Here is a 24,824-nt window from a genome sequence, read left to right as displayed (position 1 = left end):
AGGATCCCCTGCAGCACCGGCTGCGGTTGCCGTGGTCCAGCGCCCCCGGGTCTGCCCCGCGACGAACATGACGACATTCTTGCCACTGCTCGCAACGGGCGACCACGAGCCATTGAACCATGTGTGGGATCAATTGGGATCGCGGCAGCGCGGTTTGGATAATCCTATCACAGAACCAGGAACCAACAACACCCCAACAAGCGAGAGGGCAGTTCTCGAGATAACAAGCATGGATGTCAAAGAAATGACGAACGCCGAGAAAGAAGGAAAGATTTATCGACGACGGCGACGACCAACCCCGGTGCGCCCGACGCAACCCCCTCCCGTGCTTCAACCGACTGCGACGAAAACGATACCGACCTGCACTTCAATGGTTCATCCCGCCAAGGTCGCCAAGATGCCAAGGGCTGCACATCCTCGCCTTCCTCTCCAAACCAGCAAACGAGAAGTCGAGACTGCGACCTATCCCAGAACCATTGCGGGTCGATCGGCGTGAATGTTGGGGACAAGGACGCGAGGCTTGCTTGGCTGCTTGGTATTTTACTCTGCAGCTTCCCCCGAACCACCGAGCCAGTGTTGGACTTTGCTTGTCTTTTCCAACAAAGACATTGATCCATACCTGCGCGGCAGTCTCAGATAGCCCGACCCATACCGTTGAACCGATATCGTCTTACAACAGCCTCACGTCCTCCACCCTCGAGCCGCCCCTCCCATTGATCCCCCATCGACGACATGGGTGCGAGCAATGACGGGCAGCCTTCGGGCGGCCATGTCTCGGGCCAGTCCAATAACCCGACGAGCCGCCCTGCCCATGCCCTCACGTATGAGCAACTGGCCAACGAGCTGAATGCCGACGTTCTGTCTGGACTGACAGCGAGCGAGGCCAAGACCCGACTCGAGCAGTATGGGCGGAACGATCTGGGCGAGGAGGAGGGTGTTCAGCCCCTCAAAATCATCATCGCCCAGATCGCCAATGCCATGACCTTGGTAACTGTGCCCATTTCTTCAACCGAGGAATGTTGGAGATTCTGATCATGGCCAAACACAGGTTCTTATCCTCGCCATGGCCGTCAGTTTCGGCATTCAGTCCTGGATCGAGGGCGGCGTCGTTGCCGCCGTCATCCTTCTCAACGTCGTCGTCGGTTTCTTCCAGGAGTACTCGGCCGAAAAGACCATGGATTCCCTGCGCTCGCTCAGTTCCCCCACAGCTACCGTCGTCCGCGGCGGCGAGGCCATGGTAGTGCCCTCCGGCGAGGTCGTTCCCGGCGATTTGATCGAGGTTAAGATGGGTGACACCATCCCGGCCGATATCAGGTACGGAAGCACCGCGCGTCGTGGCTTTATGCTTTCTTTTTTCCGTTTATCACCGTTACTCTTGCGTGGCCGTGTCCCTGACGAGCCTTTTGCAGACTCATCGAGGCCAAGAACTTTGAAACCGACGAAGCCCTCTTGACTGGCGAATCCCTGCCCGTGCGGAAGCGCGAGCATGCCACCTTCGACGACAACACCGGTCCCGGCGACCGGCTCAACGTTGCCTACAGCAGCTCGACCGTAACCAAAGGCCGCGCCAAGGGCATTGTCTTCGCGACCGCTACCTTCACCGAGATCGGCGCCATCGCCTCGGCCCTCAACCAAAAGGAACGGCGCGTGCGCCCTGTCAAGCGCAAGCCGAATGGCAAGGCTGGACCCCATCGTTATCTCGAAGCCTACACTCTCACCCTCGGCGATGCCCTCGGTCGTTTCCTGGGCGTCAACGTCGGCACTCCGCTGCAGCGCAAGCTCAGCAAACTGGCCATGCTCCTGTTCGGTGTCGCCGTCGTCTGCGCCATCATCGTCCTGGGTGCCAACAAATTCCACACCTCGCAGGCAGTCATCATCTACGCCGTGGCCACCGGTCTCTCCATGATTCCCGCCTCTCTCGTCGTCGTCCTTACTATCACCATGGCTGCCGGTACCAAGCGCATGGTCCAACGCAACGTCATCGTCCGCAACCTTAAGAGTCTGGAGGCTCTCGGCGCTGTGACCGACATTTGCAGCGACAAGACCGGCACTCTCACCCAGGGTAAGATGGTCGCCCGTGGCGCATGGATTCCCGGCATCGGCACGTACACTGTCGAGCTCACCTCCAGCGAACCGTTCAACCCGACCAAGGGAGACGTCCGCTTCGACACCCGTGAGCCGCACGAGATCAACTTCCGCCCGCGCTCCGACAAGGAAGAGGAGACAGCCGGTGAAAAGGCTGCCGTATCCTCGCCCGCCGATCTGCTCGCGTCCAGCAAATCCCGTCTACAGGATTTTCTCACCGTTGCCTCGCTTGCCAACGTCGCCACCGTCTTCGAGAAGGAAGGTACCTGGGTTGCCCGCGGTGACCCGACCGAGATCGCCATCCAGGTTTTTGCTAGCCGTTTCGGCAAGAACAGGTTGGACGTCATGAAGGAGACCGAAGGTAACACTCCGGAGTGGGTGGAGGTGGCCGAGTTCCCGTTCGACAGCGACGTCAAGCGCATGAGCGTCATCATGAAGCACAATACCACCGGAGAACATTTCGGTTTCACCAAGGGTGCCGTGGAGCGTGTCATCCGGGTGTGTACCAAGTACTGCACCGACGATGTGCCCAAGGGCGAGGTCGCCGAGGCTGAGATGACGGACGAGTTCCGGGACCATATTCTGTCCAACATGGAGGTCTTCGCCGGTCTTGGTTTGCGTGTGCTGGCTCTTGCGAGCAGGAAGCTGGACCCGGCCATGGGTGCCAACGAGGATACCGACCGCAACGAGATCGAGAAGGACCTGACCTTCCTCGGCTTGATTGGACTCTACGACCCTCCCCGCCCCGAATCGGCTCCGGCCGTGCGCGAGTGCCACGAGGCCGGCATTTCCGTTCACATGCTTACTGGTGACCACCCCGAGACGGCCAAGGCGATCGCGATCGAGGTGGGCATTCTGCCCAAGGCCATGAACCGGGTCAGCGCCGATATCGCCAGCGCCATGGTCATGACTGCCGCGCAGTTCGACGGGCTTTCCGACGCGCAGGTTGACGAGCTCCCGGTCTTGCCTCTGGTCATTGCACGGTGCGCCCCGAGCACCAAGGTCCGCATGATTGACGCGCTCCACCGCCGCAACAAGTTTGTTGCCATGGTAAGTCCCTCCCCACGCAAACCGGAATGTTGCCCGGAAGCTAACGAAGCACCCGCAGACTGGCGATGGCGTAAACGATTCCCCCTCTCTGCGTCGCGCGGACGTCGGTATTGCCATGGGTCAATCCGGCTCCGACGTGGCCAAGGACGCCTCCGACATTGTGTTGACCGACGACAACTTCGCTTCCATCGTGGCTGCTATTGAGGAAGGCCGCCGCATCTTCGACAACATCCAGAAGTTTGTCCTGCACGTCCTGGCTGAGAACCTGGCCCAAGCCGGTACCCTCCTCGTGGGGCTGGTCTTCAAGGATGCCTCTTCGCTCTCCGTCTTCCCTCTTGCCCCCGTCGAAATTGTCTGGATCATCATGATTACATCCGGTCTGCCCGACATGGGTCTGGGCTTCGAGCGCGCCGTCCCTGACATCATGCGTCGCCCGCCGCACTCTCTCAAGATGGGCATCTTCACCTTCGAATTCCTCGTCGACATGGTTGTCTACGGCCTGTGGGTGGCCGCGCTGTGCCTGGCCAGCTTCTCGCTGCGCGTCTACGCCTGGGGCAACGGCAACCTGGGCGAGAACTGCAACGACTACTACAGCGACGAGTGCGACACGGTGTTCCGCGCCCGCGCCACCACCTTCGCCTGCCTCACCTGGTTCTCGCTCTTCCTCGCCTGGGAGGTCGTCGACATGCGCCGCTCCTTCTTCCGCATGCAGCCCGGCAGCAAGCGCTACTTCACCCAATGGTTCCACGACGTCTGGCGCAACAAGTTCCTCTTCTGGGCCATCCTCTTCGGCTTCGTCTCGCTATTCCCCACGCTGTACATCCCTGTCATCAACCACGCCGTCTTCAAGCACACCGGCATCAGCTGGGAGTGGGGCATTGTGTTTGTCGCGGCCGCGCTGTTCTTTGCGGGTGTTGAGGCTTGGAAGTGGGCCAAGCGCGTGTATTTCAGGAGAAAGGCGCGCAAGTCGACGGGGAGGGCGTGGAAGGATATGGATATCGAGGAGCGTGTGTTTGGTGACTATCTGAGTGGGTATGAGAGCTCGGAGGCCATGGTTGCTGCCAACGGGCGCGATTGACTAAAAAGGGGCGGGAAGCCCCGGGCGATGGAGGCTGGTGGTGTCGTGCTGGCCGTTGTTGGTGGTGCCACCGAGATTGGTGATGGCGTCGGTGGTGAGTGGGTGGACGTCGGTGATGGCGTCGGTGTTGTTTCCGCCGCTGTTGGGGATGGGGCAATGGTGGTGGTGAGTGTGGAGGGTTCCCGAAAGGGGACGGGCGAGGTCTGGGTGCAGACGGCCCCTGGTTGCTGCTGTGTGTTGGGCAATCCAGGGGCGGCGTGGTGTGGGCAAAATGGGGACGAGGTCTGTGGTTTCTGCGGGCCTCTGAATAGCGAAGGAACTGGTTTAGATAGCGCGATAGCGTCTTGGTTGGACAGGCAAGTCAATATAACAATTCGGCCGAGAACTTGGGATGAAATTGCTGTGAAATGGAGCAGGTTCATACTGTTAGTGGTCTCACACAACACATACTCACAAAACCCATGCTCACCTAGGTACCCGATGCGCAAGCGGGAGCCAATCGAACGGGGCATTAGCCGCGCTCCAAACCAACTGCCAACATCAATGACACACTGAACGAGCCACACTGGGTGAGTCATGTGGTTAACTTAACAGCCCATCTCCCCAGCCCTTCGGCGTTTGTGACAGCTCGTCGTCAAAACTCGCGCTGTAGAGTGCAACGAAACACCCTTCAGAGCATTTCTCGCCACAGTTCCGTTGGTCATGAGTAAACGTTAACAGTCAAAGTTCACAGACATGGACGAAACCAATTCAGCGGTAGCGGCAGCGCCTGCAGTCATGGATGCCAACGCCAACTCGCACGGCACAATGAAGATCGAAATGTACGATTCTACGGTTTGGTCATTCCACAATGTTCTTACTTCTCACCAACTGACCTTACCTCGTCGGTAGACAGAGAAGAGGGATACCCTCAAAGCGATCGAGAAGAAATACCAAAAGCTCTGGGAAACGGAAAGGGTCTTTGAGAGCGATGCTCCGTCATGCTCGGAATATCCACTGGACTCAATCTCGGCGGATGTGCTGCGGGCCAAGGTGCCCAAGTTCTTTGGTTAGTATTGTCCATTTTCGACTTCGCAGTGTTCTTTAGTGGGTGCTAACTTGAACACAGGAACCATGGCATACCCGAAAGTCCACCCATTTCACTCTTGCGTCAGGAGCTCTTGCTAATAGACGCTCAGATATGTGAATGGCGTCCCACATCTGGGCCACGGCTTCACCATCTCCAAAGTGGACTTCGCTACCCGCGTTGCTAGGGCCGAAGGCAAGAACACCTTGTATCCTCAGGGGTATCACGCAACGGGCATGCCTATCAAGGCTTGCGCAGACAAGCTTGCGAACGAGATTGCCATGTTCGGAGAGCTATTCACCGGTTATGACGAGAGTGACGCCACCGAAGAATCGGGTGATGCTTCAGAGCCACGGCCCCAGTCCAAGGACGATGTTACCAAGTTTACGAATTTGAAGAAAGGTAAAGTCGTTCCGTTTTAAAGACCGTGTTTTGGTCGCTAATACATAACAGGCAAGGCTGCTCTGAAGTCCGCCAAAGCAAAGTACCAGTTCCAAGTCATGATGTCGTTGGGCATCCCCCGCGAGGAGATTCACAAATTCGCCGATGCCAGATATTGGCTGCACTACTTTCCTCAGCTGTGGCAACAACACCTCACCGAGTTTGGCTGCGGCATCGACTGGCGGCGGAGCTTCATCACCACTGATATCAACCCGTACTACGACTCATTCGTCCGTTGGCAGATGCGGAAGCTGAGGGATCTCGGGAAGATTCGCTTTGGGAAGCGGTACACGGTCTATTCTCCGAAAGATGGTCAGCCATGTCTGGACCATGACCGTGCTTCTGGGGAGGGTGTCCTGGTTCAGGAGTATATCGCCTTGAAGTGTAAGGTTATGGACTGGTCGGCGCGGGCCATGGAGGTCATCTCGTCCAGCAACAATATCCCGAGTTCCGCCGACGTCTTCATGATCCCAGCCACTCTGCGCCCGGAGACCATGTACGGCCAAACGAATCTTTTCGTCTCGCCCACCATCACGTATGGCATCTTTAAAATTTCCGACACGATCTTTTACCTCGCCACAGACAGATCCGCTCGCAACATGGTCTTTCAAGGCATCTTCCCGGACTGGGGAACCGTTCCCAAAGTCATGGAGATCAAAGGATCTGATCTGGTTGGCTCATCCGTTCGTACGCCTCTCAGCGCTCGAGATGTCGTGTATGTGATCCCTATGGACACGATCAAAGAAACAAAAGGAACGGGCTTAGTTACCTCGGTGCCCTCGGACAGCCCAGACGACCACATCATGACGCTCGAGTTGTTCAAGAAGGCGACGCATTACGGAATCGATCCCCAGTGGGTGTGCCAGGACAGCATTCCGATCATTGACACACCCGAGTACGGCAACTTGATCGCACCAACTCTGGTCAAAAAGCTCAAGATCAATTCCCCCAAGGACGAGCGGCAGTTGCTTGCGGCTAAGGAGCTGGCCTACAAGGTCGGCTTCTACCACGGCACGATGGCCTTCGGCCCATTTACTGGGATGCCCGTCCAGGAGGCCAAAACGCGGATCCGCCAGCAGCTCCTAGACTCGGGAGATGCCTTTGTCTATTGCGAGCCAGACGGCGTCGTCATCTCACGCTCAGGCGAGAACTGCGTTGCGGCATTTCTGGACCAGTGGTTCCTCGCATATGGTGTGGATGAGCCTTGGAGGGATGAAACGGTCGGCCACCTCCGCGACGAGGATGGACTCGGCTTCAACTGTTTCAGTGCGGTCACGAAACACGCGCTGGAACAGACATTTGGGTGGATGAAGGAGTGGTCCGTCACCCGCCAGTATGGCCTAGGAACGGATCTGCCATGGGACCCGTCGCAAATGGTGGAGGGCCTGTCGGATTCCACCATCTACATGGCGTATTACACCGTCGCAGGGTTCTTCCATTCCGACATTTATGGTCAGCTACCTGGAAGTGCGGACGTCACGGCCTCGAAAATGACCGATGGTGTGTGGGAGTACATTTTCGCTCTTGCTGATGGGGTACAGAGTGATCTCCCGAAAGTCACCCTCGACGCTATGAGGAGGGAGTTCACTTACTGGTACCCCTTAGATGTGCGCATCAGCGGGAAGGACCTTGTCAACAACCATCTGGTTTTCTTCCTCTACATCCATCAAGCGATATGGGGCAAGGAGGGACCAGACTTTCTTCCAAAGGGCATCAAGCTGAATGGCCACCTGACACTAAACGGCGAGAAGATGAGCAAGAGCACTGGCAACTTTCTCACCCTTACCAGCGCCGTGCAAAAGTTCGGGGCAGATGCGACTCGGATCGCTCTCGCCGATGGCGGAGACGGCATTGATGATGCCAATTTCGAGGAGAAAACTGCCAACGCCACAGTCCTCAAGCTCTTTGAGCTGAAACGGTGGATCGAGAATGTCCTCCAGCATGCTCGGTTGCTGGGACCTGAGGAAGAGTTCCGTCGTGTTCGAGCTGTAGAGAAGCTGGACAGCGTCGACTCCATCCAGAGGACGGGTGCAAAGACATTCTGGGACTCGTTGTTCTTGAATGACCTGAGCGTATTGGTTCGCCAAACGGTTCAGGCATACCGGCCGTAAGTTAAAGCACTCCACCCGGCATAACAGAGCTCGGAACTAATCATGGTCAACAGTACCAACTTCAAAGCAGCGCTCAAATCTGGGTTCTACGACTTCACTGCCGCCCGTGACAGCTACCGTGCCTCCACCCACGCGGCATCGATCGGAATGCACCATGAATGTGTCCGGCACTATGTGGAGTGGCAAGCCCTCATGCTGTGCATTGTCGCACCTCACTGGGCAGATTATATCTGGAGAGAAGTCTTGTTGAAGGTACAAGGGAACACCGCCTCCCCCCAACTACATGCATGTACTAACGCGAGTTCACGGGCAGCCTTCCACCATTCGGCTGGAGACTTTCCCCGCTGTCCCCGAACTTAACCCCAACCTCGAATCGACCTCCGAGTACGTCACAACAACGACATCTCGCGTCCTGGCAGCCTATGCCGGCCAACAAAAGCGCCTAGCTAAGGGGAAAGGGGTGCTCTTCGACCCCAGCAAGGACAAGTGTCTGAACCTCCACGTGGCAAAGTCGTGGCCGGCGTGGCAGCAACAATATGTCGAGCTCGTGCGAGACATGTTCAATGGAGTCACCTTGAATGTGAAGAACGTCGTGAAGAAGGTGGAAAAAGCGGATATGAAGCGGGCCATGCGGTTTGTGCAGGAGCTCAAGCGTAGGTTGGAGGCTGGAGAGACAGCCGACTCCGTTCTTGACAGGACCATGCCGTTTGATGAAGTTATGGTTCTGCGGGAGTTGATCCCGGTCTTGAAGGCGGCGGTGCCTGGGCTTAAGGTGGTTAACGTGGCTGTCCTGGGAGAGCAAGGCCAACAGGGAGGGATGCCGCAAGTTGCAAGCTCGGCGGAGCCAGGCAATCCGGCGATTCAGTTTCTCAATGCGGAGGAAGGGTCTAGCATCTAGGTATGACGCAGAGTGTTGGGGGGCAGCAAGAAGAAAATAGAGCTGAAAGACTATGTTATGAAGTGAAATAGTACTGTGACATGTAGGAAAAGGTGGTTAGTTAGGTACTGAGCAAATGATCCCAGACCGCATCTGTCTCGACATGTATCACCACCCTTCCCACATCTACCCTTTGCCCACTCTCACCAACTCAAACAAAACCCCGCCGTTTCGACAGAACTGCATCCCGGCCGTTCTGCCGTCTCCATGCCGCCTCCATCTGTTTCACGTCGCGCAGCTTCCGAAATTGGTGAGCCATCACAGCCTCATTCCTATTCCGTGTTAGCCACAACCGCAACTGCATCAATCTTCAAGAAACGGGTTATCTGTCTTACGTGGGAGCTCTCCCAACCATAGCACCAACATCGCCCGCCACCGGGGGGACAGCAAACACGTGGGCTGTGAAGGGGACGTCCGGTGCCGCGTTGACGCCCTTCTTGGCGATCCACGAGAGCCCGGGCTCGTCGGTCCGGGGCTGGTAGTCAAAGAACTGGTGCTCGCACCGGGGACGGTCTGCCAAGTACTCGGCCTCGAGCCGGTTCTTGGGGTTGGCCCGCTTGCGGAGGTTCTCGATGGTGATGACGTGGCCTGTTTTCTCGCCCACTCGTGTATAAGCGACCGCGGCCTTTTTGGTGTTGAGAAGTCGGTTGAGTTCTTGGGCTACGTCGAGGATCATGTCTGGCTCGACGGCGATAACGATAATGCTGAATTAGAGCGAAGCAGACAGCCGATGGTCAGCCCCTCTTTTCCCCCTTTCTCTAGACGAGACTTTGGCTTTAGAACAACTCACCCGCCTTGTTGCTCGACCATGCCCTTGATTTGGCCAAGACTCCTCATGGTCAGCATGTCGTCAAACTTTTTGCCGTGGTATTGGTGTGCGTATTCCTCTACGGTCATGTCCTTGAGGCGCGCCATACATCTCCAAGCGCAGTCCTCGTACTCATAAGCCATGTGAACATCAGGGATCTTGGGAGACTCCCATTCCATGTCCTCAATTCCCGATAGGTGATCTGGGTCGAGGTCCGGAATTGCCGTGTCACTATCGGCAATCCGATACGATTCGTCTCCAGGTCTGGCTGTTGTTTGCGGTTGTCTTCCGGGTCCGTCTGATGGTTTTGTCCGACGGCCTTGGCCACGGTTGCGGCGGGGGGCGCCAAACTCAGCACCCCCCTCTTCCCCGTGGAGATTCACTTCAATACCGGATGCCTTAGCCGCGGCAACTGCCTCGTTGGCGGCAAGGGCACCCTCTCCGGGCTCGTGGTAGCTGAAGTGGAAGTCGGATGTTGTCGCGGCGGCGGACTCTTCGCCAACCAGCTTCCGAGGCACCGCAGACAATTCCGACAGCGGCGCCATCTTCATCTTGGCCTGGCGAGTGACGGTGCTGCCCTCACCGCCCATGGCGCCAGTCGCAAAGTCGGCAATGGGAGTGGTAACGAGGCTGTAGACATCACATGCATCCCCGCTCTTGATAGCCTTCTCGGCGAGACCAATGTAGCCGTTCGGGGTGAACTCCCCCTTCTCGATCGACTTCTCGGCAGTCACGGCAGCATCGTATGCCACGCCGGCCACCAAAGTCGCGGTGCCGGCGGCAATTGCTCCAGCGCCTCCCGTAGCCACAGCGGCGGCGATGATTGCGGTGGAGCGGTTCGCGCTGTTGAGGCACCGTTCGGCGCCCTCCTCGTCTCCTTCACAGTAATGCACCACGGCCATGACATGTCCGGCCACAGGTGTGTTTTCGCCGAGTTCTTCCCAGGCCTGGGCTTGGGCCTTGAGCAGACGCTGGGCCTGGGCATCGTCGTGGGTCAGCTCAGCGTAGGCGGCTCTGACGTTGGAGGTGATGAGATTGCGAGCCGCGTAGTCCTCCCAGGACTTTCCGGCGCTGTTGATGAGTTTCTCGGCTGTGTCGTGGTTGAAGGGATAGCAGACGCCCGCGGCCACGGTGCGGCCAGCGCTGTCGATGACCGTGAGAGCCTCGCCGACCACCGGGACGGCTTGTACCGCGCCCATGATACAAGGGTAGATTATGTACAGGAAGTATATGTGAAGGCGAATGTCCTTTTGGGTGTTGTTCGATCACTGCTCTCTTAAGAAAACAGCACGTCTTGGGAAATGTATGATGCTGTTCGGCGTTGACGAAGATATAGCAAAGGAAGGGACGAGTTGGATCAATATATAAGTAAATGCTCATATCCTGGTCAACATGGACCAAGGAAGTATATCAGCTTGATCCGGCCCATCCATCTTCTTCTGCAAGGCCATGACCCAGGCACGGCCCAGTTGCACATCGAACAGCAGCTAAGCAGTGACAGTTACATCAGGCATTGGCCGGGCATTGCTGGGACAGCAATGGCATCTCCAATAATGTTGACGCGTGCGAGATTCAGGCCGTGGCGGGGAAGATGCAGTCCAGCCCATCTGAGCTCAATTTGAGTTAGGTCCTGACACATGACGATAAGCCTATGGCACGACCACAGTAGTGTTCTCCTCAATGCCCAGCCCCTCCCGTTCAATGCGCCACCAATGAGTGGAAGTTCATCAGGAGACTAGCGCACGATTTCTCAGTGAGGCCTGACGAGGACGTCGTACCGCCGGTCTCTCAGTTGTCCCCCGCAAGCACTGCTACCCAACACCCGTCCTACTGCATATCGCCACCTTGAGAAGAACCCAGCCTAACATGCAGCCGAATCTCTAAGTTATGAGGTGTCATGTTTCTCAAACGCCCATGTTGGAGTCACCCACAAAGGCCCTGGCGGCATCAGATACCCAAATGATACGCGGTGATGAACCGCGCCAAAAGACACGCACACTGTCGTAGTAAGACATTTCACGGTATTAGCTAGCGCCATTTACCAATCCACACACTTCCCTAAGTCTGGCACTGACTTGTAAATCGACGTCTTTTGACGGTTGAGCGCACCGTGTGCTGACTCGTGAGGATTTCAGCTCGTCTTGCGTAGATCTGGAATGTGCAACCGACATCAGCGACTGCCTGAGACCTACTAGCTAGCACCTACCCAGCCCCCCCCGTGCCGATGCATGAGATGTCCAAAGCCCAACTGTATAACACGCGGAAAGGGGCGAAAGGGCACCTTAGTCGAAGCGGTCTTCAGGGGTGGTAGCCCGAGCGAGGATTGCATTGATACGTCAATCAACGAGCAAGAGTGTCACCCATAATTTGCAGGATCATGATCTGGGGTACGGTCTCGGAGAAGGCCCCTGGACGAGCTCAAAACACATACGGGCCGAGAAACACAACATGATCGGAGGCCGGGGGTTAGTCTGCCGCCATGTGCCATAAACCCACCATACCCCAAGAATAACTAATGTATGTGGGCACGGCAGTCATGATGCACGTCCCACCGGCACGGTAGCCCATGCCACGCTAAGCTTCCATTCGGAGCCCAGATCTATGATCGATCTCAGCGTGGCGCAACCAGCTGACCTCGGGCTCGACAATGACCCCTCATTCTCCAACTTTCTCCAAGATGGCCGAGTTATTGACTTACTGCAGACTTGTTTGTCCAACGAAAGAGTAATTCAGGTTAGGCATGTAGATCTGGACGTGGCGCTGCAGGGATATTGAGTATTCGAAGCCGCACGCGTCCCACGGATCATGGTTTCCGAGCAAACCAGTTTAGACCATCCCGAACCAGGTTGACGGGCCAGACCACGCCGCCGTTGGTTGATTTCGGCAGACATGGGCTCCATGGTTACATTTCCCCAACCTGACGCCAACCAAGAACCTAGCATCATGCAGGTAATCCTCGTCAGGACTCTTGAAGCCGTCAAGGTCGTACTCTACCAGCCCCTGCTAGTGACCTTCCCCGGTCGTGTAACGGCGTCGTCTGCCGGTCTAAACAATCATTAATTTATTTATCATGCATCCCCCCAGCGACCCACCTCATCCTTTTCCAACTTCACACAACTTTAATATAGCCTGACACTTTCTGCCTCGACAGACATGGGCTCTCAACAAGATAGAGGCAGGCACCTAGTGCAGAGGTGCAGCCCCTCGCTGCAACATCAAACGTGTGGCGGTTAACTGACGCCTCCGTTTAATAGCCATGCCAGGGAGGGTGATGTACCCGGCACGGTAGACCTTAGCACCAAGGGTATGCTTAGAAGAAAAGCCATCGTTTTACTCTCAGTGAAGATACTGACAGACACCAGAGGGCGACGACACCGGCTACGGCCAGGCTCTGTATCCAGTTCCTGCAGAAGACCCAAACGACCCGTTACAGGTTCGTATTCCAGTCGCCGATACCGAAAAAGGTTATGGCGCATTAACATCCTCTACGCAGTGGTCCAACACCCGCAAGAGCCTCATCCTCCTCGTTTGCTCCGCCTATTCGTTTCTCAGCAACTCGGCACTTCTTGGCCCGGCAGTTTACATCGGAATTTACTCGGAAGAGTTTGACATCTCACCGACCAAGGCGAGCAACCTAATTAGCTATGCGAATCTTGCCTTTGGGTTTGGTGGGTTCCCTAGATTCTCGTGGGCTAGCGAGCGGCATTAACTAAGAGGCAGGCTCCCTTCTCCTGGTCCCTGCATATCACAAGTTTGGCCGCCGACCAGTGATGCTGGGGTCGTTGATTGGGGCAAGTTGCTCTCCCTTTGTTCCGGTGGTATTGAGCCTGGAGTCTTGTCTAACTGGCACCTGGGTGGTAGTACTGCGCCGGTCTCATTGCCTGCTCACAGGTAACGACGTATAAAGGATTAATGGCGGCGCGAATCATCCACTGCTTTGCCTCGTCCGTTTGCGAGGCGCTTCCTGTACAATTGGTCAACGACATCTTCTTCCTGCACGAGCGAGGAAAGCGTCTGGGCTACTACACCGGTTTGTTTCTCTGTCCGAATCTTAGGGTACACGAACATTGACATATGTAACAGTCTGCCTTTGCTTTGGTTCGACCGGCCCACTCTACGCGGGATACATGCTCGCCGGCGGCTACTCCTGGCGCCTCTTCTTCTACGTCGAATTTGCGTTTGGCTGTGCCCTTCTCATCCTCGCCTTCTTCGTCGTGGAAGAGTCACTGTATCACCGCAACAAACCAGAAACCGAGACACCTCTTGAATCCTCCAGCTCCCAAACCGAAGACAAACACTCCACCTCCAATGCCGTAATGGTCGAAGACGCAACGCCCGCAGTAGCCATCCCACCCCGCAAAACCTTCCTCCAAACCCTCAAATTCTGGGGCGTCTACGACAAGCAGACCGAATTCTTCCTCATGATCGCCCGCTCCTTCACCTACTTCCTCGTCCCCCACGTCCTCTGGGTGATCACCACCTACGGTCAGCCCCCATCTCCACCCCCCCCTTTTCCCCCTTTTATTCACCCTCCCCACTAACCCCCCTACCCCCTCCAGGAATCTACATCGGCCTCGGCGCCCTCAGCTTCAACTACACCTTCCCGCTCAAAATCACCTCTCCCCCCTACAACTGGTCCCAAACCTCCTCCGGCCTCATCGCCGTGGCCTCCTTCATCGGCTACCTGCTCGCCATCCCCTTCACGGCGTCCTCGGACCGGCTCGCCGCGCGCCTCACGCGCAAGAACGGCGGGGTGCGCGAGGCCGAGATGCGGCTGGGGGTCATGCTGCCCGTGATGCTGCTGGCGCCGGCGGGGCTGGTGGTGTACGGGTTCGCGGCGGAAAGGGATTTGCACTGGGTGGCGTATTTTGCGGGGGTGGCGATGAATAACTTTGCGAGTTATTTCTATTTTACGTTTACGCTGGCGTATGCGATTGATAGCTATACGGCGAATGTGAGTGAGATGTTGATTGCGATGAATCTGGGGAAGCAGGCGATTTCGTTTGGGATGGGGCTGGATTTGTTGAGTTGGGTGATGCAGTATGGGTATGCGGTGATGATTGCGGGGGTGTTTTGTGCGGTGGTGTTGGTGAATAATCTGGCGTTGGTGGTGTTTATGCTGTGGGGGAAGAGGATTCGGCGCTTTATGGCTACGACGTGGCTGGCGAGGGTGCACCGGGCGAGCGTGAAGGAGGTTGCTACGCATTAAGGGGCTGGCGTGTGGTATGGGGGGTCAGAATATCTTGATCTTGGGCTTGCTTGGTCTCTGGATAGGAATCTAGAGATTGCAGCTTAACGCAGCCAGTCATACCTCCGTTCCCCGGGGTTCTCCTGAGATGTCCAGGAACTCACGTGGGCCACCTGGTCACGGGTCTCAACTCCAAGGCCCTCGTGGCTCGTTATATAACAAAGAACCAACCCTCGTGCTATGCTTGGCTTCATCCAAACTTAGGGGCCGCCGCATGACATGTGGGGGGTACTTATGTAGCACCTTAGGCCATCATCACCTTGCAATATACTGTCCCAGATCACCACTCCGGTTTCCAACTCCTGCAAGTTTCTAACCATTATTCCATGAATATTTTAAGAGTGGCCTTTCCACAAACACGCCGCCTATTACAACTCACACCAGAACCTTTCTGCAATCGCAAAATGCACCAGCTACAGATCTTCAAGCACGCCGCCGGGCTCTTCCTCCTTCTCGCGATATACAGCTTGCCAGGCGCCCTTGGAAACAAGAACCGCAAGGATCTTTGCGGAGTCAGTATGCACACCTCGAACATTCCTGGCGTCGGCAACTTCTCGGCCATCGACGCCACCTGGAGAGTCCCAGAAGTAGCCGGCCGCCCGGGCGACAACCCAAACAGTTTTACATGGCCGCATGTCAAACATGGTGTCGCCCTCTGCTGCGGCGACGACTGTTCGACCAAGCTCTCAGCCAGCATATTAGTATCCGCGCCGGATCCAGGCCGGGGGTATATGGCATCAGCAATGTTCGAGCTCAGCCCGGCTTTTCCGACGTTGGTTATTCCGGAAGCGCACAATTTTTGTACGTCAACCACCAACCTGTCACGCCCCGCTGGCCACAGATACTGACTCTCGGCAGACATCAACAGTTCGGACGTCATCTGGATGCGTGCGGAAATCCTGGACTCACATACGGCTCAACTGTGAGTTTGCTTAGCTGCGTTGATACCATACTCAGAAACAGACTAACACGATGGATGCTCGGTACCAGGACCTTCTCCAAATTCGTAGATAACAACTCAAACATCACCGTAAGCGTCAACCTCGGAATCGGAACTCAGGATGGCAAGACCATCCTGAACGTCACCACGCGCTCAAACGAACAAAACCGGCAGTACACACAGCCCTTGCGAGGCAATCACGAGACACCCGAGTTCTGCGGCGACTCGGCGTGGTGGTGGTTCACGGACTACTCCGCTGACGGAGATAAGGCGGGCAATCAAAAGGCGTGCTCCCGGTTCGCGCCCGTGCTCGTTGCGGGACAGGGACTGCAGACCACGGAGAAGAAGGTATTTCCGGCTGATTTGGCGCTCAGCGGGCTGGCGCGGTTCTGGAACATGGTGCGGGATACGGCGGACGGGCCGGAGCTGCTGTGCAGTACTAAGAGCTTTGTGGACACGGGCATGACCATGTTTTACCCGCCTCACCCGTGGGGGGTATAATATGGGAGTAAGGGGATGGGGACGGGGTCGGGCCATGGCTTTGGACACGCGCAGGTTATTAGCATGGATTATTCATTTTAGCCCATAGCGCCACCGGACATCTGTTATTACAGCAAGAACCGGAGGTTGGGGTTCCCCATACGTTGATATTTCTATTTTAAGGCTGACCGAGTCTGGGTACCCCTGAATATCAGTGCATATGCCACATCCTAGCCAACCCGTCTTTTTTCAGAGGTTTCTCTTGACAACCCAGCCCCGCAACCTTCTCAGTCCATAGCAATCTCCCCCTTAACAATCTTCCGGATGGTGTCGATGCTGCCCTCCACCGCCATCTTGGCCATCTACAACCATCCGTTAGCCACACCCCCCTCTCGCCAAGAACCCCCCCCTACTCAACTCAATCGACAGAGAGAGCGCAAAAGAACAGCCAAACTCACCTTCACATACCCCCCCTCCAACTCCCTCGCCCTCTCACTCCCCTCCTCCACCCCCTCCACCCTCCACTCAAAAACATACGTCATCATCAACTCCCCCCCCGGCCCCACACTCACATAATTCCCCACCGTCGTGCCATCCTCCTGCCCAAAATCGATCCTGCACGGCGCGTACAACTTACACACCTCCACGATCGTACCCCCGCCCTTGGGACCCGCCCCTGCGGCGAAGGTCGCCCGCCGCGTGATGACGTGCTGCCCGTCGGCGCGGGAGGCGGGCAGTTCTTCCGAGATGACCTCGCACGCGGTGATCACGGGCACGAATTTCTCGGCGCGGCGGACCTTGTATTGCAGGCCGGTCCAGACTTGGGCGGGGGTGAGGATGGGGCTGGCGCCGGGTGGGTTGATGGGGGCGGTGTAGGCGAAGTTGAAGGTTACCATGGTGGGTGGTGGGGTAACTCGAGGTGTTGGGGTTGTGGTTGTGGTGGTTGGAGTTTACGTGGTTGGTTTACCGGGGTGGTTCTTTGTGAGATGGAAAGGGTAGGATGGTGGTGGTGGTGGGTGGTTTTATGTCTGGAAGCGGGTGGTGACGTTCTATCGGGTCCGACGGATGGGGGTAACGGCCGGAGGTCCCCACCGGTCGGACTTGTGCCTTGTAGTGATTGGTTGGAAAGGCCGGGCTCGGGGTGAAGTGGAAACGAGGCCGGCTGCAACGTGCTGGAAAGCGGTAGTGCCGCCGGATGGAAGTGGAGGCATGGATATGTAATCTGTACAGATAGATGTGTAATCTGGAGGGAAACTTCCAGGCCGCGTCGAGGAAATTCGCAGATTCCCAGGGGCAACTTGGCATCGCCATCAAGCAGTCATAACGCATCCAGCAACAACCCATCCTTCATTAAACGTAAAAGTCATCATTCCCAGCCCTAGCATACGGTACCATATACCCTACCTCGCCCTCCCAATACTCTTCCTCCCACTTTCCTCATCCTCCGCCGACGACACCCTCCCCTCCACCAACCCCCTCACACTCTCACAACTCACCCCATCATCATCCTCCAACTCCCCACTCCTCCCATATTTAATCGCAATCGTATTCTCCACCACAATCTTCCCTACTCCTCCCCTCCCCAAACTCCCACTCCTCCCCCTACTCCCCCTCACCACACTCCTCACCCCACCACCACCACCCATACCACCACCCACCCCCGTCCCAGTCAAGTTCGTGCCAAAAACCGGGTCGAGCTCGTAGCGCGACGAGGCGGTGCCCATGACGCGGGGCAGCAGGCGGCGCAGCAGCAGGCGGAAGGAGGGCAGGCAGGGGCAGATGACGCCGACGTCGAGCTCGATGGCGGACCAGAGGCAGACTTGGACTATGTCTTCTGTGTGGGGGGTGGGGGGTTAGTACGTACGGCTTTGGTGGGTTGGGGGGGTTTGGTGCGTTGGTTGGGTTGGGGGTGGAGGTGGGAAGTGGGAGGTGGGAGGTTGGAAGTGTTAGGGGTGGGGGGTGGGGTTGGCAACGTGGGAGAGGAAAAGGGGGGAGAGGGGGGAGGCTAACGTACGGGTTGGGTTCACGGCGCGGGTGAACTCGTCGATAGTTTTGAGACGGACCAGGCTGATGATCATGACCCTGTGGCTGGTTGTCAGTATCTACCGCTCGCGCCTCAAGATAGACAGCAGGGGACCCACGCAGCACCAACAAAAAACATCATCCCCCCCATCAGCTTCTTCTTCCAGTGCAGGTTTAACGCCAGCAGCTGCGGGAAGGGCAACGCCAGCAGCCACAGGTCGAACGCGATGCCAGTCGCGGCCGCCACCCACGCGAGGATGTTGGCGTTGCCGCAGTGGCCCTGGTGGATGCCCTCCCACTGGGTCCAAAAGTCCGAGATGGGCGTGCACTGGAAGATGACGGCGAAGAGAAAACTGATGTTGTAGACGACGTTGAAGATCATGGTGTACTGTAGGATACGACCGAGCTTATTGTCTTGGCTGGGCGGGAAAACGCGCAGGTAGAAGAGGATGATGGAGGCGCGCACAAAGAACCGGGTGATGGTGTAGAGGAGCATCTCCACGAAGAACATCTGAGGCGTGGTTAATGATTGGGTTGGCAATGAGGGGAACAGGGCTGGGGTGAGTCACCTTGACGACGAGTGTGATGTTATCGGGGCGGACGAACCAGATATCCAGGGCTTGCCCAAGGTCAATGGCTACAAGGCATGGTTAGGTCTCGGTCTCGGGCTTCGAATTGCAGGGTAGGAGGCTACCTTTGAGGTTCATGCCCGTGAACAGCGCAGAGCCGATCTTGAACCCGGTCAGCAGATGTCGATAATATCTCAACCGGCACACATACGAATCCAAAGAGGTTGGCAAAGTCGTCCCACCAGAAGTAGGCATGTGTGAGGACTCGCGCAAGTAGCCGCAGCATCACGGCCACGACGGCCAGGCCGATGAAGACGGAGTATACCGGGATCAGGCTTGCGTCTCTCTCAGGGGAGTGCCCACACATAAGCTCGGTAACGTTTTTAGCAGCTACGCAACATCAGCATATGGTGAATAACCAAGTATGCCTGCCAGAAAGCCATACCCAGAGTCTCTCTGATACTGCAGGACGACCGGATGCACCCGGTGGCAGCCTTGTTAAACTTGACATCGCCGCAGAGGCAAGTGGCTTCGACCGAGGCACAATCAGACTGGCCTATCGAGGTAGAAAAGCAATCCCGCTAGTAGAGTACTCCGTCAGCCGGCTGTCTCTTCATGGGCGGTACGGAACGTACTGCACAGTCCGGGAGGGCGGCGTAGCCCTCCTGGAGCGAGAGTGAGCTGCCCGCAGTGGCGGCGGCGGCGCCATTACCCAGGACAAAAAGACACAGGCCAAGAATGGCGCAGGCGTATCGGAGGGACAGCATGTTAGGTCACCATTCGCGATGAGATCCTCGCAGCCTGGTTTAAAACCCCGGTGAGGGAAGAAGCTGGGCAAAGGAGAAAGGCGGAGTCCTGGCAGTCCATCATGCGGCCCCCTACCAAGGGAGCGGGGGGAACACCTTGTATTTACCTGCATCCCAAGGACCGCCACCGAAGACCCGCATGACATGAGCCGGTTCCCGACCCCAGGTTCCACGTCCATGGGAGTGATGTTGACATGCGACGGCAGGGAGTCCTTGACAGATCGGTGCAGTGCAACAGAAGCATGGAAAACGGGGCCTTGCCCAAGACGGCACATGCTGAAACCACTCATAATTTTGTTCTCGCGGGATACTACCGGCCCTGCTTTCGTGCGGAGCTGTGTCGAGCCAAACTTCTCCATTGCAACGGTTGGAGGATGGTGAATGGCCAAGACTGATGGGAGCTCCCCATGTGAAAGCCGCGTATGGAGATCCCGACCCGCTCTTCGTGGGCCGAGGAGGGGCGTTTGCCATTACGGGGCTGTCAGCTCCCGCGCGATTTGACGAAAAAGGACACTCTTTCCGACCCTGGCGGCGATGAAGGGGATGGACGTTGTCCATAAACGAGGCACCGATGCTACGTAGAACGAGAAACCAGCATCCAGGTATTTATTCGACATATAAGGGCGACGCCCTGGTGGTAAGGCTGGTGCAAGTGGCAGAGCTTGTCATCCTCTCGCACGTGCAAATGTCCTCGGCCGGCTGTGAGTTGACACCAATGCGCCAAGAACTCAAGCGTGCCCAGGATTCAAGCGTGCCCAAGGACCTCGTCAAGCGTGTGGTGCATCGGTGTCGATTTTGCACCTAAGCCTGGGCCCCAATGAAGGGGATGGCCATTCCGCGTTTGGAAGGAGGGATTCGTCGGCTGCTATCTTTCCATCAAGGTGCCCAGATGCCGATGTTTGACGAGCTACAGAAGATCGCTCTCTGGATGCTCACGCTAACACGGGCGGCAGTCTGTTATGCCGTTGCTTCGAGCAGGGAGTTGCCTGTCAAGCGACGGTTTGACGGTTTCGCCGCTGCGGGAACCAAAAGTGTCAGAATCTCGCGCAACGGCGGCTGCCACACGATAAAGGGGCCATGCAACGTCCCGCGGACATGACGACCAATCGAGCAGCCCCGCCCCTGGCAGCTTGCAGCTTGCAGCTTGCAGCTTGCCTGCACCCGACGCTTCGTCAGCGTGCCATCATCAAACTAGTGGGACTGTGTCTCGGTGTCACTGGTGTGGGCGAGATGTTGGAGGAAGAGCTTGGAGCTCGCTCAGTGGAGCCAGCTTCAACCGCGGCATCTCTGACGAAAATCTTGTTTTGTTGGTCCCGACTTGGCGTCCTTTTTGGGCCGCTAGGCTGCTGGGGTCGTGCGATTGCGATGTGCTAACTTCTTCGCGACAAGGGTTTCGGGGATCGTACCCACAATAACTTTGAATCATCGCCGACTTGAAGATCGGAAAGAGGTGAGGGGGTTCTGTTTGCCGAGATCTTCGTCCTGGTTGATTTGCATGCCCAAATCCGTACCAAGCGCCGTGTCTCTGTAATAAATTCGATGGTTCTGATTCCCATCAGCGTCACCCAAACAATTTCCAAAACGGGCAACCATTCCCAGCCATGTGGCAGCCCTGGCATGTGGGGCATTCGAGGGTTTGCTTGCTGGTCTCCACCACGGCAATGCTCGGCCATGCAGAATTGGAGCGGAAAGCTGCCGCCTCGCGACTTGACGACCGAACATCGAAACCTCACCCAGAAAGTGCAAATGGCCATCTCGTTTGAGAATTATGGCGTTACTAATACACGTTGAGTGAAGCCATCGCGTATGTGGTCAACAGTCAAACAGCCCAATGCTGCTAGTCTTGCCAGTGTTGTCGCAATAGAAAACAAAAGAGGAAAAAAGATGGCCCATGCAACTCTCGTTGAGTTGCGTTAATCGGGGACCGAGCCCAAGGCGATGGGCCGTGGGTTAAGATTATCTTAATTTATTGACATGCTCGCATCAGACTCACTTTCGGTGCAAAGCGGATATCCACAAGCCGGAAGATATTAGCTTACAGTAACGAGTTTTCTCTATTCAGTTCACGAACTTGAACCGCTCATTTTGTTGAGGCCGTTCCTTCCTCTAAGCTGTAAAGTAACCGCTTTTGGAAGGCAGGAGCGGTTGGGTGTCGGATTAAAGGAAGGAGCGGGCTGCAGATCGAGCGGATTAGAGAACCGTTAGCCTCCTGTTTACTGGACTAGAGCTGCTCTTTTCCTTTAAGCGGGGTGATATCAACTTAAAGAGTGAGCCGTTGTCAGTTTTTTAGACTCGGTACCCATGCGGCGTTAAACGGTTTTAGACTCAACAAAAATACTCAACCTTTCTTACCTAATTTCGAGGTAATACAATCTTTATTCGGTTTCTCAGCCGAACATTAGACCTTAGCAGTTGTGTAAGAGAAGGTGATATTTCATACAGTTTCTGGGCGTCTTTATCAAACACTACAAGTACCCGACGAACGAAGAGAAAAACGGGAACTGAATTGCCCTTCAGCTTTGTCAAGACCATTGACTGCCTATAGAGATTTGTTACATCTTTGTATCCCTCCGTGATAACGTCAACTAGCACGGGTGGTATCTGGCCGTGAACTGACGCCATCCACCAGCTTCATGATACCTCGTCTTGTTACTGTAAAACGCATCGACCTACATGAAACACGGATCCGACGAAGCTACTTGGTAAGAAGAAAGCCATTTGTAGATTGGGACCAAGAGCAGTACAATAAGGGTCACCGGTCATCCCTTTCGAAACGACAAACAATGGGCAGGCTGACATCACTTGTGAACGAGTGCACAATGCCGGGCAATAACCCCGGGTAAGTCATTTATAACGACAGAGCGGCGGGAGGAGCACAGCAAGAAGCAGTCTCGGCGGGTGGGCATATATTGCCTGGATCACACTCGACCCTTTGCTCCGGTCCTCAGATCACGTCATAACAACTTCCAACAAGTCTGAAAGCCCACAAGCACTTTACAACAAACGAATAAATAAGATAAGGACGCTTTTTCCGTCTAGTTGTCTCGTCCATCTCACTTTACACGCATGAATCCTTTATCCAACACATCCTCTTCGCCGCCCAAACTCCGAACCAGCAGCCCAACCAAAAAACACCCCACCGCCATGTGTTGGTACAAGCGATTCCGCTGGGGCTGCGGCTGCATCCAGGGGATCATGCTCTGGAACCGCTGCGCCTACCGCGGCACGCCACAGTGCCGGCGCCGCCACCTCCTCGAGCGCTACCACGTGTCGCGCTACTGTCAACGGCACCACCTCGAGGCGCTTCGCTTTGCGGCCGAGGCCGCTGACTATGAGCGCTCTCACGCCGCCATAAGCCACACCACTACCGCCGCGGACGAGACCACCACCACCGGCACTACCACCGGCACCACCACCATAAACAACACCCCTACCCCTCCTGCCAGCAACCCCACCAACTCCACCACCACCACCGCCGTGAACACCCCGCCCACCACCACCGACGCCGAGAACAACACCACCTTCGCAGCAGCTAACTACAGCGCCGCCACCCCCACCACCCCACCCAGCAGCGGCGTCAGGCGCAACAACATCAACAGCCGCCGGGGCCATGGTATCGGGAGCTGTAGTCCTCGTGGGAGTGGCAGACTTGGCAACCGCGGCGGTCGTCGTGGTGGGGGTAGTGGGGGTGGTGGGGGCGGGTTGATCATTAGTCGTCGGGGCGGTTGGGGGGGTTAGACGATGAGTGGTGTGGGGAGGGAGGGCAGAGGAGGTTGGCGAGGGTTCGTAAGGATGGTTGGATGATGGATGGGGTTGGGGGGTTGATGGGGGTCGTTTGGGGAGGGAGATGCTAGTACTTGCTTGCTGGTGACTGTTTCGGGGCAGGGTGATGACATGGCGTTTGGGAGTTGGGCCTTGGGAGGATGGAGCATCGGGGATCGGGGCGGTTAGCTGGCTGGCTGGCGCGGGGACATAAGGTCGCTACAGCGTGGCTCGGTAATCAAGGTAGCCTGGTGTTCCTCTTACTCTTGCTTCGTTTGGTATCGTCGTGGAATTGGGCACGAGGACATGGTACATCTCTGGGCTGGAGAATGTTTAGTGCTTTGATGAAACGTTCCGCTGTTAAAGAGCAGCCTACTGGGCTCATTAGATTCTAGGCTGTGAGAGTATCCCGGAGCAAGTATTTACATATCATGTTGCCGGATCGCTTGGTCAAGCTTACCCATCGTTGAACACTAAGCATGGCTGTCGCCGTGCCTCGCCGAAGGAAGTGAAGTCGGCTTGTCGGACCCGGCGACTCACCTGGTTGGCCTGCAGTTCGAGGTGGGGCCGTCAAATTCAGCGGCTTGGCGCGGCCGCCAGAATCGCAATCGCTTCGACGCGCCGAGAAGATTGGCCTGGCATCTCAGAAGGCTTCGATAATAAAGCCACATTCGATGATTAACGTAACAAAATCCAATTTCTGAGCAAGACGCCGTCGATGGGGTTGAACACCTGGATTGCGGCGACGAACGGGGTCGAGCAGCGACTTCGTGCATCTGCCACACTAACGCCCAGGAAATCTCTTCCTCACATCCCGAGCAGAGCCCGAGAAAGCAATGAAAAGAAAAAAAAGGCCGGTCAGACTTCCATCGACACCCACCCCGCCCGAGCGCCCGAAGGCAAGACCTCGAAAAGGCGGGGTACAGATCATCGCCACTCTCTATACAGTCGCAGCCCAAGAGCCAGCGACCGCCGCCTTTGCAGGCAGATCGAGAGTAAAAAAGGATCTCACTGTAGGGTGCCGAGGATATTGTTCATCAACCCGGGTGGGATCTGTGGCTCCTTTAGGGAACACAAAAGAGGACGAATACTATAGAAATGATTCTCTGAAGTATTGTCGACATGAAGAAAAAAGAAGAAAAGAGAACTGAAATTCTAGGAGCGCCGTCGGCCTTAAATATGCAGTGTCGGTGGTCTGTGCGCACCTGCAAATTTTCAACGATGGAGGTGCCTGCACGTGATTTTGGAGGGATGTGGGCCTTGAATGCAGAACTGCGCAATTGGTTTTGAGATTTGTTGCCAGGACAGCTTATCGCCCTTATCAATCGCCTGCCACCCTGTCCCAAGGCGCACTGCGGCGGTTTCGTGCCATCCTGTGCTCATTTCCCAAAGTTGGGATGTTCAATTCCGAAACCCTCAAT

At 56.3% G+C, this 24,824-nt stretch overlaps 9 protein-coding genes across 9 annotated transcripts; 6 read left to right on the top strand and 3 right to left on the bottom strand.

Moving 5' to 3' along the window:
- Nucleotides 1-732: 732 nt before the first annotated feature.
- On the top strand, nt 733-4,213 carry F5144DRAFT_477942 (uncharacterized protein; the record flags this gene model as incomplete). The annotated part of the gene is made up of 4 exons (XM_066785076.1): nt 733-987; nt 1,049-1,314; nt 1,410-3,135; nt 3,194-4,213. 4 exons carry the CDS (start codon nt 733-735, stop codon nt 4,211-4,213), a joined length of 3,267 nt encoding a protein of 1,088 aa, XP_066647628.1.
- A 580-nt stretch (nt 4,214-4,793) lies between these two features.
- Nucleotides 4,794-8,820, top strand: F5144DRAFT_3189 (uncharacterized protein). The gene is made up of 7 exons (XM_066784024.1): nt 4,794-5,034; nt 5,109-5,261; nt 5,322-5,341; nt 5,392-5,681; nt 5,733-7,827; nt 7,885-8,083; nt 8,145-8,820. The coding sequence occupies exons 2-7, from the start codon at nt 5,184-5,186 to the stop codon at nt 8,727-8,729; spliced, it is 3,267 nt and encodes a 1,088-aa protein (XP_066647627.1). The 5' UTR covers nt 4,794-5,034; nt 5,109-5,183; the 3' UTR covers nt 8,730-8,820.
- Nucleotides 8,821-8,824: 4 nt separating this feature from the next.
- F5144DRAFT_3192 (uncharacterized protein) lies at nt 8,825-10,893 on the bottom strand. Its single transcript, XM_066784025.1, has 3 exons — nt 9,559-10,893; nt 9,104-9,472; nt 8,825-9,040 (listed from the first exon to the last, which is right to left on the bottom strand). Exons 1-3 carry the CDS (start codon nt 10,773-10,775, stop codon nt 8,920-8,922), a joined length of 1,707 nt encoding a protein of 568 aa, XP_066647626.1. The 5' UTR covers nt 10,776-10,893; the 3' UTR covers nt 8,825-8,919.
- Nucleotides 10,894-12,688: 1,795 nt separating this feature from the next.
- On the top strand, nt 12,689-15,101 carry F5144DRAFT_552652 (major facilitator superfamily domain-containing protein). Its single transcript, XM_066787758.1, has 8 exons — nt 12,689-12,770; nt 12,831-12,880; nt 12,939-13,009; nt 13,070-13,244; nt 13,297-13,367; nt 13,438-13,606; nt 13,660-14,061; nt 14,136-15,101. The coding sequence occupies exons 1-8, from the start codon at nt 12,730-12,732 to the stop codon at nt 14,783-14,785; spliced, it is 1,629 nt and encodes a 542-aa protein (XP_066647625.1). The 5' UTR covers nt 12,689-12,729; the 3' UTR covers nt 14,786-15,101.
- A 127-nt stretch (nt 15,102-15,228) lies between these two features.
- On the top strand, nt 15,229-16,265 carry F5144DRAFT_634547 (uncharacterized protein; the record flags this gene model as incomplete). Its single annotated transcript, XM_066792586.1, has 3 exons — nt 15,229-15,625; nt 15,683-15,746; nt 15,815-16,265. The coding sequence occupies 3 exons, from the start codon at nt 15,229-15,231 to the stop codon at nt 16,263-16,265; spliced, it is 912 nt and encodes a 303-aa protein (XP_066647624.1).
- Nucleotides 16,266-16,326: 61 nt separating this feature from the next.
- F5144DRAFT_500384 (uncharacterized protein) lies at nt 16,327-17,353 on the bottom strand. The gene is made up of 2 exons (XM_066786370.1): nt 16,703-17,353; nt 16,327-16,606 (listed from the first exon to the last, which is right to left on the bottom strand). The coding sequence occupies exons 1-2, from the start codon at nt 17,138-17,140 to the stop codon at nt 16,532-16,534; spliced, it is 513 nt and encodes a 170-aa protein (XP_066647623.1). The 5' UTR covers nt 17,141-17,353; the 3' UTR covers nt 16,327-16,531.
- A 282-nt stretch (nt 17,354-17,635) lies between these two features.
- On the bottom strand, nt 17,636-19,693 carry F5144DRAFT_3134 (uncharacterized protein). Its single transcript, XM_066783987.1, has 8 exons — nt 19,471-19,693; nt 19,281-19,416; nt 19,047-19,225; nt 18,961-18,997; nt 18,836-18,903; nt 18,386-18,777; nt 18,259-18,326; nt 17,636-18,078 (listed from the first exon to the last, which is right to left on the bottom strand). Exons 1-8 carry the CDS (start codon nt 19,600-19,602, stop codon nt 17,645-17,647), a joined length of 1,446 nt encoding a protein of 481 aa, XP_066647622.1. The 5' UTR covers nt 19,603-19,693; the 3' UTR covers nt 17,636-17,644.
- Nucleotides 19,694-22,785: 3,092 nt separating this feature from the next.
- F5144DRAFT_542533 (uncharacterized protein) lies at nt 22,786-23,531 on the top strand (the record flags this gene model as incomplete). Its single annotated transcript, XM_066787195.1, has 2 exons — nt 22,786-23,254; nt 23,527-23,531. The coding sequence occupies 2 exons, from the start codon at nt 22,786-22,788 to the stop codon at nt 23,529-23,531; spliced, it is 474 nt and encodes a 157-aa protein (XP_066647621.1).
- Nucleotides 23,532-23,960: 429 nt separating this feature from the next.
- F5144DRAFT_3053 (uncharacterized protein) lies at nt 23,961-24,583 on the top strand. Its single transcript, XM_066783919.1, has one exon. It carries the CDS (start codon nt 24,122-24,124, stop codon nt 24,497-24,499), a length of 378 nt encoding a protein of 125 aa, XP_066647620.1. The 5' UTR covers nt 23,961-24,121; the 3' UTR covers nt 24,500-24,583.
- Nucleotides 24,584-24,824: the final 241 nt, after the last annotated feature.

Source organism: Chaetomium tenue (assembly GCF_020726465.1).
Source record: "Chaetomium tenue strain MPI-SDFR-AT-0079 chromosome Unknown F5144scaffold_1, whole genome shotgun sequence".
Taxonomy (NCBI): domain Eukaryota; kingdom Fungi; phylum Ascomycota; class Sordariomycetes; order Sordariales; family Chaetomiaceae; genus Chaetomium; species Chaetomium tenue.
This window is presented reverse-complemented; position numbering and strand designations above follow the sequence as displayed.

What these genes read in the sequence shown, in the direction of transcription:
- F5144DRAFT_3189 (XM_066784024.1), top strand. Translation starts at nt 5,184, where the DNA reads ATGCTCCGTCATGCTCGGAATATCCACTGGACTCAATCTCGGCGGATG. An exon ending in CAAGGTGCCCAAGTTCTTTG is followed by an intron (nt 5,262 to 5,321) that starts GTTAGTATTGTC and finishes ACTTGAACACAG; the next exon opens with GAACCATGGCATACCCGAAA. An exon ending in GTTTACGAATTTGAAGAAAG is followed by an intron (nt 5,682 to 5,732) that starts GTAAAGTCGTTC and finishes AATACATAACAG; the next exon opens with GCAAGGCTGCTCTGAAGTCC.
- F5144DRAFT_3192 (XM_066784025.1), bottom strand. Translation starts at nt 10,775, where the DNA reads ATGGGCGCGGTACAAGCCGTCCCGGTGGTCGGCGAGGCTCTCACGGTC. An exon ending in ATGGTCGAGCAACAAGGCGG is followed by an intron (nt 9,473 to 9,558) that starts GTGAGTTGTTCT and finishes GCTCTAATTCAG; the next exon opens with CATTATCGTTATCGCCGTCG. An exon ending in ATGGTTGGGAGAGCTCCCAC is followed by an intron (nt 9,041 to 9,103) that starts GTAAGACAGATA and finishes AACACGGAATAG; the next exon opens with GAATGAGGCTGTGATGGCTC.
- F5144DRAFT_552652 (XM_066787758.1), top strand. Translation starts at nt 12,730, where the DNA reads ATGGGCTCTCAACAAGATAGAGGCAGGCACCTAGTGCAGAG. An exon ending in ACCCAAACGACCCGTTACAG is followed by an intron (nt 13,010 to 13,069) that starts GTTCGTATTCCA and finishes TCCTCTACGCAG; the next exon opens with TGGTCCAACACCCGCAAGAG. An exon ending in GCGTCTGGGCTACTACACCG is followed by an intron (nt 13,607 to 13,659) that starts GTTTGTTTCTCT and finishes CATATGTAACAG; the next exon opens with TCTGCCTTTGCTTTGGTTCG.
- F5144DRAFT_500384 (XM_066786370.1), bottom strand. Translation starts at nt 17,140, where the DNA reads ATGGTAACCTTCAACTTCGCCTACACCGCCCCCATCAACCCACCCGGC. An exon ending in TGGAGGGGGGGTATGTGAAG is followed by an intron (nt 16,607 to 16,702) that starts GTGAGTTTGGCT and finishes GGATGGTTGTAG; the next exon opens with ATGGCCAAGATGGCGGTGGA.
- F5144DRAFT_3134 (XM_066783987.1), bottom strand. Translation starts at nt 19,602, where the DNA reads ATGCTGTCCCTCCGATACGCCTGCGCCATTCTTGGCCTGTGTCTTTTT. An exon ending in CAGTATCAGAGAGACTCTGG is followed by an intron (nt 19,226 to 19,280) that starts GTATGGCTTTCT and finishes GATGTTGCGTAG; the next exon opens with CTGCTAAAAACGTTACCGAG. An exon ending in ACATCACACTCGTCGTCAAG is followed by an intron (nt 18,778 to 18,835) that starts GTGACTCACCCC and finishes ACCACGCCTCAG; the next exon opens with ATGTTCTTCGTGGAGATGCT.
- F5144DRAFT_3053 (XM_066783919.1), top strand. Translation starts at nt 24,122, where the DNA reads ATGGGGTTGAACACCTGGATTGCGGCGACGAACGGGGTCGAGCAGCGA.